The sequence below is a fragment of the Rana temporaria genome, chromosome 7 (assembly GCF_905171775.1).
Source record: "Rana temporaria chromosome 7, aRanTem1.1, whole genome shotgun sequence".
NCBI classification, from domain to species: Eukaryota; Metazoa; Chordata; class Amphibia; order Anura; family Ranidae; genus Rana; species Rana temporaria.
This window is the reverse complement of record NC_053495.1, coordinates 9,394,836-9,411,710: the sequence shown is the minus strand read 5'-3', so window position 1 is coordinate 9,411,710 and position 16,875 is coordinate 9,394,836. Positions and strand designations below refer to the sequence as shown.

The window sequence follows — 16,875 nt, the reverse complement described above, 5'->3', positions numbered from 1 at the left end:
ACCCTGCAGAATTTATAGCATGCCCCGCCCCCTTTGCAAAGCTGAGACCTGCCAGTGTCATGGATTGTTCTCAATCATCGTCTGGGAAGACCAGGTGATGTCCATCTCAAAGGTTTTAAATGCCCAGACTCATCTGACCTTGCCCCAACAATCAGCACCATGGGTTCTTCTAAGCAGTTGTCTAGAAAACTGAAAGTGAAAATAGTTGTCACTCACAAAGCTGGAGAAGCTATAAGAAGATAGCAAAGCGTTTTCAGATGTCAATATCCTCTGTTCGGAATGTAATTAATAAATGGCAGTCATCAGGAACAGTGGAAGTTAAAGCAAGATCTGGAAGACCAAGAAAAATATCAGACAGAACAGCTCGCAGGATTGTGAGAAAAGCAATTCAAAACCCACGTTTGACTGCCCGATCCCTCCAGAAAGATCTGGCAGACACTGGAGTTGTGGTACACTATTCCACTATAAAGAGATACTTGTACAAATATGGTCTTCATGGAAGAGTCATTAGAAGAAAACCTCTTCTACGTCCTCACCACAAAAATCAGCGTTTGAACTTTGCAAATGAACATATAGACAAGCCTGATGCATTTTGGAAACAAGTTCTGTGGACCGATGAGGTTAAAATAGAACTTTTTGGCCGGAATGAGCAAAGGTACGTTTGGAGAAGAAAGGGCACAGAATTTAATGAAAAGAACCTCTGTCCAACTGTGAAGCATGGGGGTGGATCAATCATGCTTTGGGGTTGTATTGCAGCCAGTGGCACAGGGAACATTTCACGAGTAGAAGGAAAAATGGATTCAATAAAATTTCAGCAAATTTTGGATGGTAACTTGATGTCATCTGTGAAAAAGCTGAAGTTAAAGGGGAGGATGGCTTCTACAAATGGATAATGATCCTAAACACACCTCAAAATCCACGGGGGATTACATCAAGAGGCGTAAACTGAAGGTTTTGCCATGGACTTCACAATCTCCTGACCTCAACATAATTGAAAATCTATGGATAGACCTTAAAAGAGCAGTGCGTGACAGACAGCCCAGAATTCTCAAAGAACTGGAAGACTTTTGTAAGGAAGAATGGGCAAAGATCCCTCAAACAAGAATTGAAAGACTCTTGGCTGGCTACAAAAAGCGTTTTACAAGCCGTGATACTTGCCAAAGGGGGCAGTACAAGATATTAACTCTGCAGGGTGCCCAAACTTTTGCAGACACCATTTTTTTGTTTTCTGTAATTTTGAAAGTGTAAATGATGGAAATAAAATCTAACTTTTTTTTACATATTATAAGAATGTCTAATCTGTAATTTGATGCCTTTTGGAGATTTTTCCTTGGCTTCATTATGCACATTAATACAAATTTTTACCTGGGGTGCCCAAACTTTCGATCCCCACTGTACCACTCTCTTTGTTCTCCTTTTTATCTCTCTATGCTAATTTCTTGCTTTTTACCCCCTTCCCTCTCTCTAGCCATCTTTCTTGTTCTCTTATTCTTTCTCCCCCCTTTTTCTTTGTTCCTCCCCCTCTTTTCATGTATTCTTTATTCCTTCTCTTACTCCTTGGTGGGGGGGGGGGGGGTGACAGTGCAGGTAGGGTGGGATCAGTGGCAGTGAAGGGGGGTTCCGATCGGCCAACTTTGGTGCTTTTGATCAAGGTTATCTGCTGATCTGAGAACTGTAGTGGGGACTTTTAATGGCAACTATAATCACAGGTAATGTTACTCACTGTGTCTCCGACTTTGTAGTGTCCCTCAGCAGTGACACCTATGCCGAAATCAGGAGATAGGGTCTCCTCCAGCCCCTCCCACTTTACATTACTCACCAGTCAGCTGACCTCTAGTCTCTGCCCCCCAGCCATGCCGTGAACTCAATGGGCGGCTGCAAAGAGGTCAAGTGGGTGGCCTCGGGCTACAGGAACAGCCCAGCTGGGTGGCCACGAAAAGGCTGGGAGAGCGTGTGGGTTTCAGGAACAGCCCAGGATTCGGGGACCCCTGGCAAATTGTCATTCGACCCCCAGGTTGAGAACCACGGTTTAGATAATGACATTCAGATAATCTACATGAACTAATTACTAGTCATTTACCCAGACGTTCTAACTCCGCGATAAGCTATTCTCACCTGATACACAATACACATTCCTTTGTAGACGTAATTGACATGCTAATCCACTACAGCTGAAAAGAAATGGCTGACCTTTCAGACTGCCAACCCCCAACACATCTATCATCAATAGACTTTCACACAATGAAATATCTTAGGAACCAGACTCCACACCTCAACAGTATGTGTCCCCACATGAATGAGTCACTCTCCTATTGACCTGTTGGGGTCAGAATTAACCACCTGTAAAATTTCAAGATATCCTGCAATACATGAATTATTACTGTCCCATCTCATGTAAGCCAAGATATAATTTCTGTCATCCGATGACCCTAGACCCAAGAGTCATTGGTGAAGCTGGCACAGGAGTACCCCATATCCTTCAAAAGTCTCTGGGTATCACGGGCCATACCGTTACAATAGGTACACAAAGCATGCAAGCAGGAGGTTCTACAGTAAAGGGGAACTCTTAATACTGATGTGGGGGGGGGGGGGTTGCATGGAGCGGCACGTCGTGCAGCACCACCTCCCTGAAATTAGTTTTTGCAGGTTGGGAAGTCTGCACATGTGGTAAGAAACTGTTTATATATGCATGCAGGACCGATGTATGCATTCGCCTTTTTGTGGAGCTTTAATTTCTACTTAACCTTTTTTTTTTTACATTTTCTCTCTACATTTATTTAAACACTTTTTTGCTATCATGAGGAATGGACAACATCCCTTGTGATAGCATGGGCAGTGACAACACATGGGCAGTTATAGTATGGCCTTTACTGAGACATTTTGGGGTCTAATAGAGCCCCAGATCTCTCCTCTGCCCTTAAAAACATCTGATCAACCGAGTGTGTTTTCTGTATCCAATAGCAACATGCAGATCAGTCACTGGGTGGTAGGTGACAGGGGTGCCCAACTTTTTGAAGAGCGAGGGCCACTTAAGCAACTTAGCAACCAGCCGGTGGCCACAATGAGCAGATCACAGGTCCGCATCCACTCTGCGTATGCAAATCAGACACAGACCACTCTACGGGCCCTCAAACGGAAGGGGACGGGTCCACGGTTTTTATTTTTTTTAGTCTGTTTACCATCTGCCGCTCCATAGAGGTGAATGGAGGGTCCGACAGATCATGTTAAAGGGGCCCAAGGCTACTTTTACACTGATGGTCTGCTGTGTACCCACACCGTGGATGCAGTGCACCTGTGGCTTTCCTGCAGATTAGCTGTACTTTGCCATAGAATTCTGTTATATCCTGCAGGCGTGGTGCCCTTTCTGAAAGTGCACCAACCCCCCCACCCAGGTAAAACCAGAAGTCTATGGCTCAGTGCAGGTGACCTGCGGATCAGTTTGAAAGCAGCCCAGTAACCACTGCAGAACAGATATGACCATATATACTGTGACTTTAGTAATATATATGCTGTCCCAGGCAGAGTGCATTTGGTATCACTCCACCTATGACAGGAGCTGGCGGTATACAGGAAGCTCCGCAGCCGCTTGCTTTCTCTACTGCGGACTTTATTCACAACACTGATGCTCTTGCATGGCAGGTAGGCAACCTGCATTCTGGCCTTACCCATCCGACATTCCCAGAACAAGAGGTTGTGGGCCACATCAGAGGGCTCTGCAGGTTGGGCACCCCTGGCTTAGCTGGTGGAGACCGGCACACGCTCCTTGGTACCAACTCAGAAATGTTGCATGCCTAGGGAGAGTGGTTCTCTTACAGAAGGTGTGTCTGTATTGCATTAGTGTCCACAGTGTAGAAGTTTGGCCACAGATTAAAGTGTTATTGTGCAAGTTGCTCGCTTCCAAGTCTGGACTGACACCCAATGTAATACAGGCAGTGGCGTCGCTTGGGGGGGGGTGCAGACCACACCCAGGTGACGCTTGGGACAGACTGAGCCGGCCCACTATAATGCCTCCTGAAAGGCCACACTGCTTCCACTGCAGTCATGTGGAAAACTAGCATATTTGTGAGGATGGAAACATCCTCGTCAGCCACAATAAAACAAGCTGCCGAATGAGCCCCAGGGACCATCCAAGTGTGCACCAACTACTAGACTGACCTCTCCGGTCCAGGGTTCTCCTAATAGAGCAGCCGCCATTGTTAAATGCCAAACAGTTTCCCTACTTACAAATCCTTTGCTGTACTCAAATTCTTACAATAGCTGTGCCAATGCATGCACTGGGAATACAAGTGAAAAAAAAAAAAAAACAGCAACAGTGGAACAATCTTAATTCAAAAACAAAGAAAAAAAACCCATACAACCCCAAAATCCAAAGGGGATAGGGGGGAGAATTTAAAAAAATAAATAACACACCCTCACACCTCTGAAGAGGGAAAAAAAAAAAAAAAAAAAAAAAAAAAAAAAGCTGTCTTTAGGCATTCAGGTTCACAGTCCTGGAATAACTGATCAGGTGGGGGGGGGGGGGAAACTGGTGCTATGATCATAATACAAGGTATTACTTGCAAAGTTTTGTTTCTTCAGATGAATGGACACAAAGGATTGTGGCTGAGTGAGTGAAAAACTTGTATAGCGCTACATTTGCGAACTGTATCACCTCAAGGCGCTTGGCATCCATTTTCATTCTGTTTAACCTTCAGAATAAGTGGATCTCCAAGTTTTTCTGAAGGCCTGGTGATCAATTTCCAATCAGACATTAGTCGGTAACGTGTTCCACAGTCGAGGTCCTTGGACTGCAAATCTTTGTTCTCCTTTGGTCTTGTAGCGGGCTTTTGGGATATGCAGTAGTTTTTGGTTAGTAGATCGTAGGACGCAATTGGGGTTTTGGCATTTTATTTTCTCAACTAAATATTGGGGGGCACTTCCATGTACACATTTGTGCGTCAGGCAGAGGGTTTTAAACATGACTCGGCCCTTTACGGCCAGCCAATGGAGGGATCTCAAGGAGGCAGCGATTGATTCCTAGGTTTTTTTTCCTGTCACCAGTCATGCCGCCATGGCTGACAGGCATACAGCTTTTTTTTATTTTAAATAGGGCCTTGCGTTTTCTGTGGTCAAGCTACTCTTATGCAGTCCTAGAACACGATTATGGAAACACTAGTGTGTTCACTCCAGACACTCGATGCCAATTACAGTGCAGCTGAAAACTGGTATAACCGCCAGATTATGTACCTACCCAAACACACCAGAACATTAAGGATTTGTTTTTTCTCTTTTCTGAAAAACGAAGTGAAAAGGGAAATGCTATACAACCTCCCTATCCACCACTATACTTGCCTCCATTGGAGAGGACCTGTCAGTGCACATGCAGCCATTGCAGTGGTCCAAGGATCTGAAATCAGTTGTTTCTCACACATATTGATCTACTAAAACTTGTAAAATCTGGTATAGTTGATCGACTATTCTACTCTTTAAAGGCGTTACCAACGCCTCGAGTATAGCCCTGCTGCTTAATCCACACATTTTTACGCTGATGAAGTGTCGTGGCCCGCTCGGTTCTCCCTTTTCTCCTACCCCATCCGTCTTTTCCTCTCTTTCCTAACAATCAGATGTAGTTTTACTGATTTATGTTTCATCAGCCCTCTTTGTTCTTCCAACTCATGCATTGATAGCCACCTGATGTAGGAGGCGAATTCATCACAATCATAATGGGCTTTCGTTATATAGTGTCTGACAAGTTATACTGCTATGATCCTTTCTGTATTGTAGATATTGGTTAATTGTATTATATCCTTCTGTTAAAAAGCAATAAAGACATATTTACCTCTAAAATCTGGTATAGTTGCACATGGTGGCCAATCAGCTTCTAACATCAGCTTGTTCAATTAAGCTTTGACAATTAAACTTGAAAGCAGATTGCTACCATGCACAAGCTGCACCACATTTTTGCACTCTGCAGTTTTAGAAAATCAACAGACAGCTTTCCAGATCATTCAAACCCCTGCCCCCCCCCTACCACACAAACACCAGAGAGTCTGAAAGTTAAATTTCTCTTTTTATTGAAGTTAAACAGGTTTATTCGTTTTCCTCGCTGCGCAGTCTGGCGTTGGGATTTGTCACTTTGATGGCGAGCTGTGCTGCTCTTTCCACAATAGTCTTGCGGTTCTTAGAGGAGACGTTATGAGCAATTTCAGCGCAGAATGACCTGGGGAGGGCAAACAGGGTGAATTAAAAAAAGTGTGAAACTGACTTCGACACGTAGAGTTCAAACTATAGCAGAAGCCAAAGAGGTAAAAACTACAAGGAACTACAAGAACCGTGCAACCACAAGACTACACACACTAAAATGCAAGGGAAAAAAATCCCTGTTCAATATTAGGAAGTGTGCTGGTGCATAAATACTAAAGAATTAACAGTGCAAGAATAAATTAAAATATTAACTACAGCCTTCTTCAGTTGTACCGTCTCCTCTCCTGGACTGAAATGGCTTACTCCAGTTTCACTGCAGACTGAGCTTCTCATAATGTGCATTAGAAGCTGCAGCAAGTCAGACAGAGCCCTGGCAGGGAAATCCAGCATCTTTTTAAAGAAAGACGATTGCCAGCATCCCGGTCAAGTGCAGCACAAACTGTAAACGTGTTTCAGCCATACCAGGCTTACTCATGCAAGCCCAAATTTGACAGAAATGCATCGACTGTGCTGCACACCTCAATGTCTTAATAAAGTTGATGTTTTTGACTGGGATGCCGGTGATCTGTCCTCAAGTTCAGCAGATCCAAATCCTTGCCTGAGCAAGTTATTCAGCTGTAGATATCTAAAAAGAGGAGCTTCACCCAAAAGGGAAAGTTCTGCTTTAAAGTGAATGTGAAGGCTGTAGTTTTTTTCCCCCCTTCATGTATTTGCACACAAGTAGAAAACCTGTGTGCTGCTTCCCCCACCCCTGATCCAGCAATGTGCATGGCTCTCCATCATTGGCCGAGACAGCAGCGTGAACCACTGGCTCCTGCTGCCGTCAATCACAGCCAGTGAAACCAAATGAGGGGAGAGCAGGGGGTGGGGCTGAGCCACAGCTCTGTATCTTATGGATGCATAGAGCATGGCTTGGGAGCCAACAAGAGGCTTGCTATGGGGGCACAGGGTGTTGAGGAGCCAAGAGTGCCAGCGGTGGACCTGAGAGGAGAATTGAGGCTTCTCTGTGCAAATCCATTACAAAAAAATAAAAATAAATTGTAAATGACAAAGAAAACCCCTAAACCTTTAGAATAATTTTAAAGCCTCCTCCTCCGCTCCTCTAAGAGATGGCACCTTTTGGGGCAGGGACAAAGGGGGTTCCTTGTTAACGGGATACCTGCTGTCCCTATGACTGGATCATATCAAGATTGCTGAACATTGAGCAAACATGACACAGTATTAGGTCTGTGCATTCAGAAGCAAGGAGCTGTTTTTTTGACTATGCCCATCCAAATACCTTTTATTGCCAAAGGTAAACAGAGTTGGACTACTAGATGGCTAACTGGGAACTGAAACAGGAAATCTCAATATATGGATAGAAGCAAATTGTGCATTAGGGGATTAAACTCAACCTGGAAATATTCAGTTTCATCTCAAAAGCTGCATACCTAAACTAGCGCCGCTGTTTTGCATTCTCCTGTAAATTAGTGCATTCTGGAGTAGCCATCTTTTTATGCAACCTGCTGGTTGATGGCCATCGGAAATCATGGGAAACAACTTGTCATGCCGCTTTGCCTTCACAAATCGTGGGACAAGTCGTACAAGTGTGACAGGGGCCTAAGCAAATCAGGAAAACCTTGGCGTTTACTCACTTGTTGCTCATCATTAGAACTTCGAGTTCCTTTATGTTGTGTACAAGGAACTTCTTGAAGCCGGTGGGCAGCATGTGTTTGGTTTTCTTGTTGCTACCGTAACCGATGTTGGGCATCAGGATCTGACCCTTAAACCTTCTGCGGGCTCTGTTGTCAATACCTCTGGGCTTACGCCAGTTGGGCTGTAGGAGGGAAGCAGAACGTCAGTCACAGGTGGTCATGTTTCTTAGGTACCCAATAAGGAATCCTCTACAAAGGCGCTCCAGAGAATACGCAAAATGACCAAGTACCAACCTTAATCTTAACATAACGGTCTGACTGGTGGCGAATGAACTTCTTCGTCCGCTTCTTGACGATCCTGGGCTTTATCAGAGGTCTAAGAGCCACCATGGTGCCTGAATAAAAAAAATAAAAAAAATGAGTTTCCCCAAATAGAAATTAACCATTTTACGAAGTTACTAATTCTCCCTACAGATTGTAAGGGTTACTCAAGCATTTACAAAAAGTCTCACCCCTTCCACCAAGATAGGAGGATCCACTTCAAGATAAAAATGGTGAACAAACCAGATTGAATACATTGACCACCCTTGATGGTTAGAGGCCCCCCATTCACCTTCACAGCGATACCTCTTCATTGCTGCCCCTGCAAAATACCCCATGCCCATGGAGGAGCATGCAATGACCTCCTGTAAGCCGACATCAGCCAAAACTTTTTTTTTTGCAGTGGTCGAAACAAGAGGCAGTAGGCTGCCCTGCAATTGTCCACATTGGGCAATCCCATTACTGCCCTAAATAGGCAAGCAGAAATATTTAATATGAATTTTATACACAGCAGTGTACCATTTTACTGGTTCCTCAGGGTGCAATGCTCTGTGCTGTGATTGGGCACAGCACAATTTTGTCAGCAGGATACCGCCAATGATTTTGGCTGTAAACCTGCGTATTGCTGTGGCCAGTCACAGCACAGATTTGTGCGTGATAGTAAACAAAGATCTGGCCGTTTTTCTCTCTCCCCGATTCCACATATTGTTCCATCGCTGAAATCAGGGAGGAAAGCCAGATCCGAGTAAAGTCAGCGCACACACTTGTTGGGCAGTTAAACCCTTTGATTGCCCTTTTGATCACCCCAGTCACCCAGCACAGTGTAGTAGTGTCACCATCAACAGTGTCAGTTGACGCCAGTCCCTGATGGCCTGCCATACTATGTTTCACACTATAAGTCACCGATCAATGCCATTACTATTATAGTGTGCCTGGGTCTGTATCCTGGTCAGAACTAGACTAGTGTCCCCAAAAACAAAAGAGTTGGCATGATCAGTCCCGATCACTGGCAACATAGCAGAATACATGAATACATTTTGGCCCAAGCTTAAAGAAAGTGATTTTATTGGATACGTTTTATAGAGAAAAAAAAAAAATCATTCCAAAAATAAACGGTCTTTCGTTGATATAAATAATAAAAACAGGTGACCAACTACCACCAAAAGAAAGCTTTATTTGTGCAAAAGAAAAATTATATAAATTTAATTTGTGTTGCATGACCATGCAATTGTCAAAGTAGCACAGTGCTGAACAGCAAACAATGCCCTGGTCATGAAAGGGGGTAAAATCTTCCAGAGGTCAAGTGGTTAGAGCCCGATTCCACATTTAACATCCCTTTAAATAGTTGTTTTGGGGCAAGATGGCTAAAATAAACTAGTTACTAGACCAGGGGTAGGCAACCTGGGGCCCTCCACCTGTTGCAGAACTACAAGTCCCACCATGCCTCTGGGAGTAATTGTAACTGCCAGCTGGAGGGCACCCTCAGGTTGTCTACCCCTGTACTAGTAGACCAGGGATATGCAATTAGCGGACCTCCAGCTGTAGCAAAACTACAAGTTTCACCGTCCCTCTGCCTGTCAGTCTTGCTATACCTCATGAGTTAGTGAGTAACTTGTATAGCGCAACAAATGCGAACTTGATCGCCTCAAGGCGCATTGCAATGGGACTTGTAGTTCTGCAACAGCTGGAGGACCGCCAATTGCATATCCCTGTACTAGCTAGAGGGCACCTCAGGTTGTCTACCCCTGTACTAGACCAGGGATATGCAATTAGCGGACCTCCAGCTGTAGCAAAACTACAAGTTTCACCGTGCCTCTGCCTGTCAATCTCGCTATACCTCATGGGACTTGTAGTTCTGCAACAGCTGGAGGACCGCTAATTGCAAATCCCTGTACTAGACCAACAGGTGCCCTAGCTGGGCACGTTGTATTACCTGTAAACAGCACTGTGTTCCGGCAGTAGGATAGGACCTTCCCACTCCCGAAACAATAGAGTTGGGCTGAGTGTTGCTCAGCCATTCACAGGAAGCTTTGTATTCGAGTACAAGGCTTCATCCGATTTGCCAAAGTGGAGAGGTGAACAGATGATGTCACGAACCCAAAGCTTCTTGTGAATGGCTGCTACACCTATTTTGCAGGAGTGGGGCGGTTAGCTACCATCTCAATGCCAGAACACAGCCAAGGCTATATACAGCACACCCAGCAAAAAACGGTCACTGCAGTAAATAGTTTAAGCCAACTTGGCCCGAGTGAACCATTTATAAAAAAAAAAAAAAAAAGGTACATTAAACATGGAGAACAGTTAAGGTCGGGTACTTTGTTTAACCCACAAACCCCCCCCATTACCAGCAATTCCTTGTCACTAAAGTGTCAGCAGACCACACTGTAGCAGAGTATCTTCCGGCAGCTAGTAACATAAGCCAGCCACGGAATGAGCAAAAACCCTGCAATACTCTTCCTCCAATAATACAAGCTGATAGAGCACAAAGCGCCCCTCAGGTCAGATTCTGGAGGACGGGAAAACTACCGGCTGCAAGGATCTCCCGGCTGCAAGCACCTCTAGGTGGCAACTGTGTCAAGAACTGAGGTGGTCTAAGAAGACTCGGGGGCCTCATTCACACCTAAAGCTCCAAAACCATCACCATGTATCTCAGTGGTGGCTACTTTCATCCTACTTTGCTCTGCTACATTGGTCCTACATCCATCCTACTTTCATGAACAGGATACTACTTTGGTCCGACTTCAAGTAGGATCAATGTAGGACCAAAAGTAGTACAGGGAGCATTTTCAAAGTCGGACCGACTTGTGTAGGACGCTACAAGACGCTCTCATAGGGAAACATTGAACACAGAGCAAAGTAGGATGAAAGTAGTGTAGTAGTGTGAACCCAGCCTCAGACTTTAGGAGGGCCAGATTGTGGCCGGGGGGGGAAGGAATGTCCCAGACCCAGTGAGAATAAATGTGGCCTCAGGGTTGGTGGTCAGTGGAAGGAAGTAGGGCCCCTATCAGTAGGAGGAATAGTATCCCATCATTGATATTAGAAGAAATAGTGCCCCCTTGTTGGTGTCAGTTGGAGGAATAGTGCCCCAAGGGCCGCATAAAGGCTAGTAAAGGGCCATATCTGGCCCTCGGGCCGCAGTTTGGAGACCCCTGCTCTACATAAATAAAATGTATGTCTTTCCCCCCCACAAATAGATTTCTTTTGGTGGTATTTGGTCACCTATGCGTTTATTTTTTGTGCTATAAAACAAAAATATACATTTACTTTCTGCTATAAAACACATCCAATAAAAACAATTCTTCAATTTAGGCAGATACGTATTCTGCTACATATTTGTTTAAAAAATATAAGTGTATATTGATTGGTTTACTCAAATGTTCCCGCATCTACAAAATATGGGATATATACCGGATTTATTTTTATATTAGTAATGGTGATGATCAGTGACTTATAGCGGGACTATGACATTGTGGTGGCCATTCAGACACTGACACCAGTACAGTGATCAGTGCCAAAAAAATATGCAGTCACTGTACTGAAACGGGCTGGGAAGGAGTTAAACAGAGGCGATCGAGGGTTAAATCTAAGAATTGGTGGACTTTGATTTTCCCGATGTTGAGCTTTCAGGCTCGGTTCACAGCAGGGGTCCCGGTGTGTGCTGGTTCACCGATTCAGGTCCGATCTCAGACGGAATTTTGAGCTGAAATTGAACCCGAAACGCACCAAAAAAAAGCGTGCGTCTTTCCGTCACACCGCACCCGCTGCAGAGATATGTGAACCCGCTCCATAGAGAGCCAGTCACATTCTCCTGCTATGCCAATTGGATGGGTGGAAACACACATTTAGTTTGCATAGGTGTGAAACAAGCCTTAAAGCAGTAAACTGCCGCCCCCCCCCCCCCCCTCTCAGCCTTATGCCATAATGTGCTAGTAAGCCCTACATACTAGCACATTATGACAGACTTGCCTGAACACAGGGGCATCCAGTGCAGCGCTGTCATGGCTCCCCGCCGCTTCCATTTTCACCCGGTCTTGCCTCCAGGCTTGTGGTCTCCAGCGGTACGAACGGCTGGGGCCGCGATGGCGTCACTCCTGCACAAATCTCTGAAGTGATGGCATACCTGTACCAGAGCGCATGCGCCGGTGACATCACCAACTCCATCCTGGGTGAATATCTCTCAACGGTGCAAGCTTAGAAGATATTCACGGTACCTGCAGGCAAGTCTTATTATAGGCTCACCTGTAGGTACAAGTTAAAGAGTGGACGGCACCGCAGCACACCAACCGTTGCGGTAACCATGGCGTCATCACCATAGCACATTTTTCCTTGCGCCGCACAGACGCATTGGGGTGAAATTCAGAATAAATGGCAACGCACTCCCATGTGACTTACAGAAACGCATGCATTACCACAAATGGAGGGCATGCTTTACCACAACTATGAAGGGATACTGGGGGAGATTTACTAAAACAAGGGCACTGCAAAGTGGTGCAGCTGAGCGTGGCAGCCAATACGCTTCCAACTTCAGCTTGTTCAATGAAGCTTGGACAAAACCTGATTGCAAAATCAGGTGCAGCTGTGCATGGAAACCACTCTCCAATTTTAGTAAATCTCCCCCCATGGCTTCAGTCTGGAAGAGAAGTCTGGGTATGGTCAGAGCGCCATGAGCAGCCCATCCATGCTGGGAGTTGTAGTTCTACCGCAGGAAAACCTGTCCTGTCAACACCATGCCAGGTTATCAATCCTCATTACTCTGCAATGATCCTAAATCCCAAGGAAGGGAAGTCTTCAGTCACAGCTTCAATATGGAGGAAAACATAACCAGAGCATGCTGGGCCCTGTAGTGCACCCTTGCGGCCCTCCATCACCCCCTTAGTAGACCAATGCTGGCCCTTGCAGTCCTGCGCCCTCATTCTGTAGGCCCAATGCTGGCCCTTGTGGTCCTACACCCCCATAGTAGACCAATGCTGGCCCTTGTGGTCCTACAACCCCATTCTGTAGTGTAGACCAATGCTGGCCCTTGTGGTCCTACACCCCCTTAGTAGACCAATGCTGGCCCTTGTGGTCCTACACCCCCATTCTGTAGACTAGGGGTAGGCAAGCTAAGGCACTCCAGCTGTTGCAGAACTACAAGTCCCATCATGCTTCTGGGAGTAATTGTAACTGCCAGCCTTGCAATGCTGCATGGAACTTTAGTTCCACAGGGGCTGCAGGGCCCTAGGTCACCTACCCCTGCTGCAGACCAATGCTGGGCCTTGTAGTCCAACCATACACCCCATAATAAAATGCTGGGCCTTGTAGTCCTACACCCTCATTCTTTAAGCACACTGCTGGGCCTTGCAGTCCTACACCCTCGTGTAGACCCAATGCTGGCCCTTGTATTACACCATCATTCTGTAGGCTAGGTGTAGGCAAGCTAGGTCCCTCCAGCTGTCGCAGGACTACAAGTCCCATCATGCCTCTGGGAGAGATTGGAACTGCCAGCCTTGCAATGCCTCATGGGAAATGTAGTTCCACACCCCTGCTGCAGACCAATGCTGGACCTTGCAGTGCACCAATGCTTCCCATTATAAAATGCTGGGCCTTGTAGTGAACCAATGACTCACATTATACAATGCTGGACCTTGTAGTCCACCAATGCTTCCTATAATAAAATGCTGTGCCTTGTGGTCCACCAATGCTTCCCATTATAAAATGCTGGGCCTTGTGGTCCACCAATGCATCCCATTATAAAATGCTGGGCCTTGTGGTCCACCAATGCTTCCCATTATAAAATGCTGGACCTTGTGGTCCACCAATGCTTCCTATACTAAAATGCTGGACCTTGTGGTCCACCAATGCTTCCTATACTAAAATGCTGGGCCTTGTAGTCCACCAATGCTTCCTATACTAAAATGCTGGGCCTTGTAGTCCACCAATGCTTCCCATTATAACATGCTGGACCTTGTAGTCCACCAATGCTTCACATTATAACATGCTGGACCTTGTAGTCCACCAATGCTTCCTATAATAAAATGCTGGGCCTTGTGGTCCACCAATGCTTCACATTATAAAATGCTGGACCTTGTAGTCCACCAATGCTTCACATTATAAAATGCTGGACCTTGCAGTCCACCAATGCTTCCTATAATAAAATGCTGGGCCTTGTAGTCCACCAATGCTTCCCATTATAAAATGCTGCCTTGTAGTCCACTAATGCTTCCTATAATAAAATGCTGGGCCTTGTAGTCCACCAATGCTTCACATTATAAAATGCTGGGCCTTGTAGTCCACCAATGCTTCCTATTATAAAATGCTGGGTATTGTAGTCCACCAATGCTCTCTATAATAAAATGCTGGGCTTTGTAGCCCTACAGTGCTCCCCTATAGACAATGCTGGACTCTGCAGTCTCACACACAGAGACGAGAAGGAGGGCCCCGAATCCCGCACAGGCCGCCATACTTCTCCCGGCCTACCTCAAAACACGTTCCTATATCTCATCCACCCACCAAATACCTCCTCACAGTCGTCCACTATAAGCCCCTCCACAGGCCGGGGTGACTAGCAGCCCGATTACCGGGAGAGAAGCGACGGATGGAAGCAGATTCACTCACCGATTCGGAACGTCCGCCTTCTTCGCAGACGGCCCGAGGAAGAGAGAGAACTAGAGCCGACAGCCCGGTTAATGAAGGGCCCGGCGACTTCCGGGGGAGGGATTTAGCGCTATGGGCCTTAGCGGCGCCTGGAGGTACTGCAGGGTCAGATTGCTTACTTACCTGTTCTGTTTCCTGGGTGACGGAACGGGAGTCGCCAAACGTTATAAACAAACTTTAGGGGGGGCGCCTGCAGAAGAAAATGGTTACTGGTATTAGTGGGAGGAATAGTGCCCCGCCATTGGTGTCAGTGGGGAGAATAGAGCCCCGCCATTGGTGTCAGTGGGAGGAATAGTGCCCCGCCATTGGTGTCAGTGGGGAGAATAGAGCCCCGCCATTGGTGTCAGTGGGAGGAATAGTGCCCCGCCATTGGTGTCAGTGGGAGGAATAGTGCCCCGCCATTGGTGTCAGTGGGGAGAATAGAGCCCCACCATTGGTGTCAGTGGGAGGAATAGAGCCCCGTTATTGGTATCAGTGGGAGGAATAGTGCCTCATTATTGGTATCAGTGGGAGGAATAGGAATAGTGCCCCGTCATTGGTGTCTGTGAGAGGAATAGTGCCTCATTATTGGTACCAGTGGGAGGAATAGGAATAGTGTCCCCTCATTGGTGTCTGTGAGAGGAATAGTTCCCCATCATTGATAATAGTGGGAGGAAAATTGCCCCGTCATTGGTAATAGTAGGAGAGATAGGCCCCCATCATTGGTATCCACGGGAGGGATAGGGCCCCATCATTGGTATCAGTGGGAGGGATAGGAATAGTGCCCCGCCATTGATGTCAGTGGGGAGAATAGAGCCCCGTTATTGGTATCAGTGGGAGGAATAGGAATAGTGCCCCCTCATTGGTGTCTGTGAGAGGAATAGTGCCTCATTATTGGTATCAGTGGGAGGAATAGTGCCCCCTCATTGGTGTCTGTGAGAGGAATATGAATAGTGCCCCATCATTGGTGTCTGAGAGAGGAATAGTGCCCCATCATTGATAATAGTGGAAGGAAAATTCCCCCGTCATTGGTAATAGTAGGAGAGATAGGACCCCATCATTGGTATCAGTGGGAGGAATAGTGCCCCATCATTGGTATCAGTGGGAGGGATAGGCCCCCATCATTGGTATCAGTGGGAGGGATAGGCCCCCATCATTGGTATCAGTGGGAGGGATAGGCCCCCATCATTGGTATCAGTGGGAGGGATAGGCCCCCATCATTGGTATCAGTGGGAGGGATAGGCCCCCATCATTGGTATCAGTGGGAGGGATAGGCCCCCATCATTGGTATCAGTGGGAGGGATAGGCCCCCATCATTGGTATCAGTGGGAGGGATAGGCCCCCATCATTCATATCGGTGGGAGGGATAGGGCCCCATCATTGGTAATAGTAGGAGAGATAGGCCCCCATCATTGGTATCAGTGGGAGGGATAGGGCCCCATCGTTGATATCAGTGGGCGGGATAGTCCCCTATCATTGGTGTCAATAGCAGGAACTATGCCGCTCTGTTGCTAATGGTGGGGGGAATATTGCCCCAAGGACAGTATAAAAGCAAGCAAAGGACTACATCCAGCCCCCCCCCCCCCCCCCCCCCCGGGCCGCTATATGGACACCACTGGCCTAGAATAAGGTATGTTTCGTAAAAATGTATTGGCGTGTTGAAAGAAGGGAAAGGAGGAACCAGGGAAGGCAGAATTATGGGAAGGTTCCTTGTCCTGCGCTTTAAAGGGGTTGTAAAAGGTACAATCCCCCCCTCCCCCCAAATAGCTTCCTTTACCTCAGTGCCGTCCTCCTTCACTTACCTCATCCTTCCATTTTGCTTTTATATGTCCTTATTTCTTCTGAGAAATCCTCACTTCCTGTTCTTCTGTCTGTAACTCCACACAGTAATGCAAGGCTTTCTCCCTGGTGTGGAGTGTCGTGCTCGCCCCCTCCCTTGGACTACAGGAGAGTCAGGACGCTCTCTACGTTGCAGATAGAGAAAGGAGCTGTGTGTTAGTAGGCGTCCTGACTCTCCTGTAGTCCAAGGGAGGGGGGCGAGCACGACACTCCACACCAGGGAGAAAGCCTTCGCATTACTGTGTGGAGTTACAGACAGAAGAACAGGAAGTGAGGATTTCTCAGA

The 16,875-nt window shown here is 46.6% G+C and overlaps 1 protein-coding gene across 1 annotated transcript; it reads right to left on the bottom strand.

Annotated features, from left to right (window-relative positions):
• Nucleotides 1-6,030: 6,030 nt before the first annotated feature.
• RPL32 (ribosomal protein L32) lies at nucleotides 6,031-14,840 on the bottom strand. Its single transcript, XM_040358849.1, has 4 exons — nucleotides 14,733-14,840; nucleotides 8,112-8,212; nucleotides 7,818-7,999; nucleotides 6,031-6,199 (listed from the first exon to the last, which is right to left on the bottom strand). Exons 2-4 carry the CDS (start codon nucleotides 8,205-8,207, stop codon nucleotides 6,070-6,072), a joined length of 408 nt encoding a protein of 135 aa, XP_040214783.1. The 5' UTR covers nucleotides 8,208-8,212; nucleotides 14,733-14,840; the 3' UTR covers nucleotides 6,031-6,069.
• Between the last annotated feature and the right edge of the window lie 2,035 nt (nucleotides 14,841-16,875).

Coding starts and splice junctions, on each gene's coding strand:
- RPL32 (XM_040358849.1), bottom strand. CDS start 8,207: ATGGTGGCTCTTAGACCTCTGATAAAGCCCAGGATCGTCAAGAAGCGG. Junction 8,000..8,111: donor ACCGTTATGTTAAGATTAAG/GTTGGTACTTGG, acceptor TCCCTCCTACAG/CCCAACTGGCGTAAGCCCAG. Junction 6,200..7,817: donor GTTCTAATGATGAGCAACAA/GTGAGTAAACGC, acceptor TGCCCTCCCCAG/GTCATTCTGCGCTGAAATTG.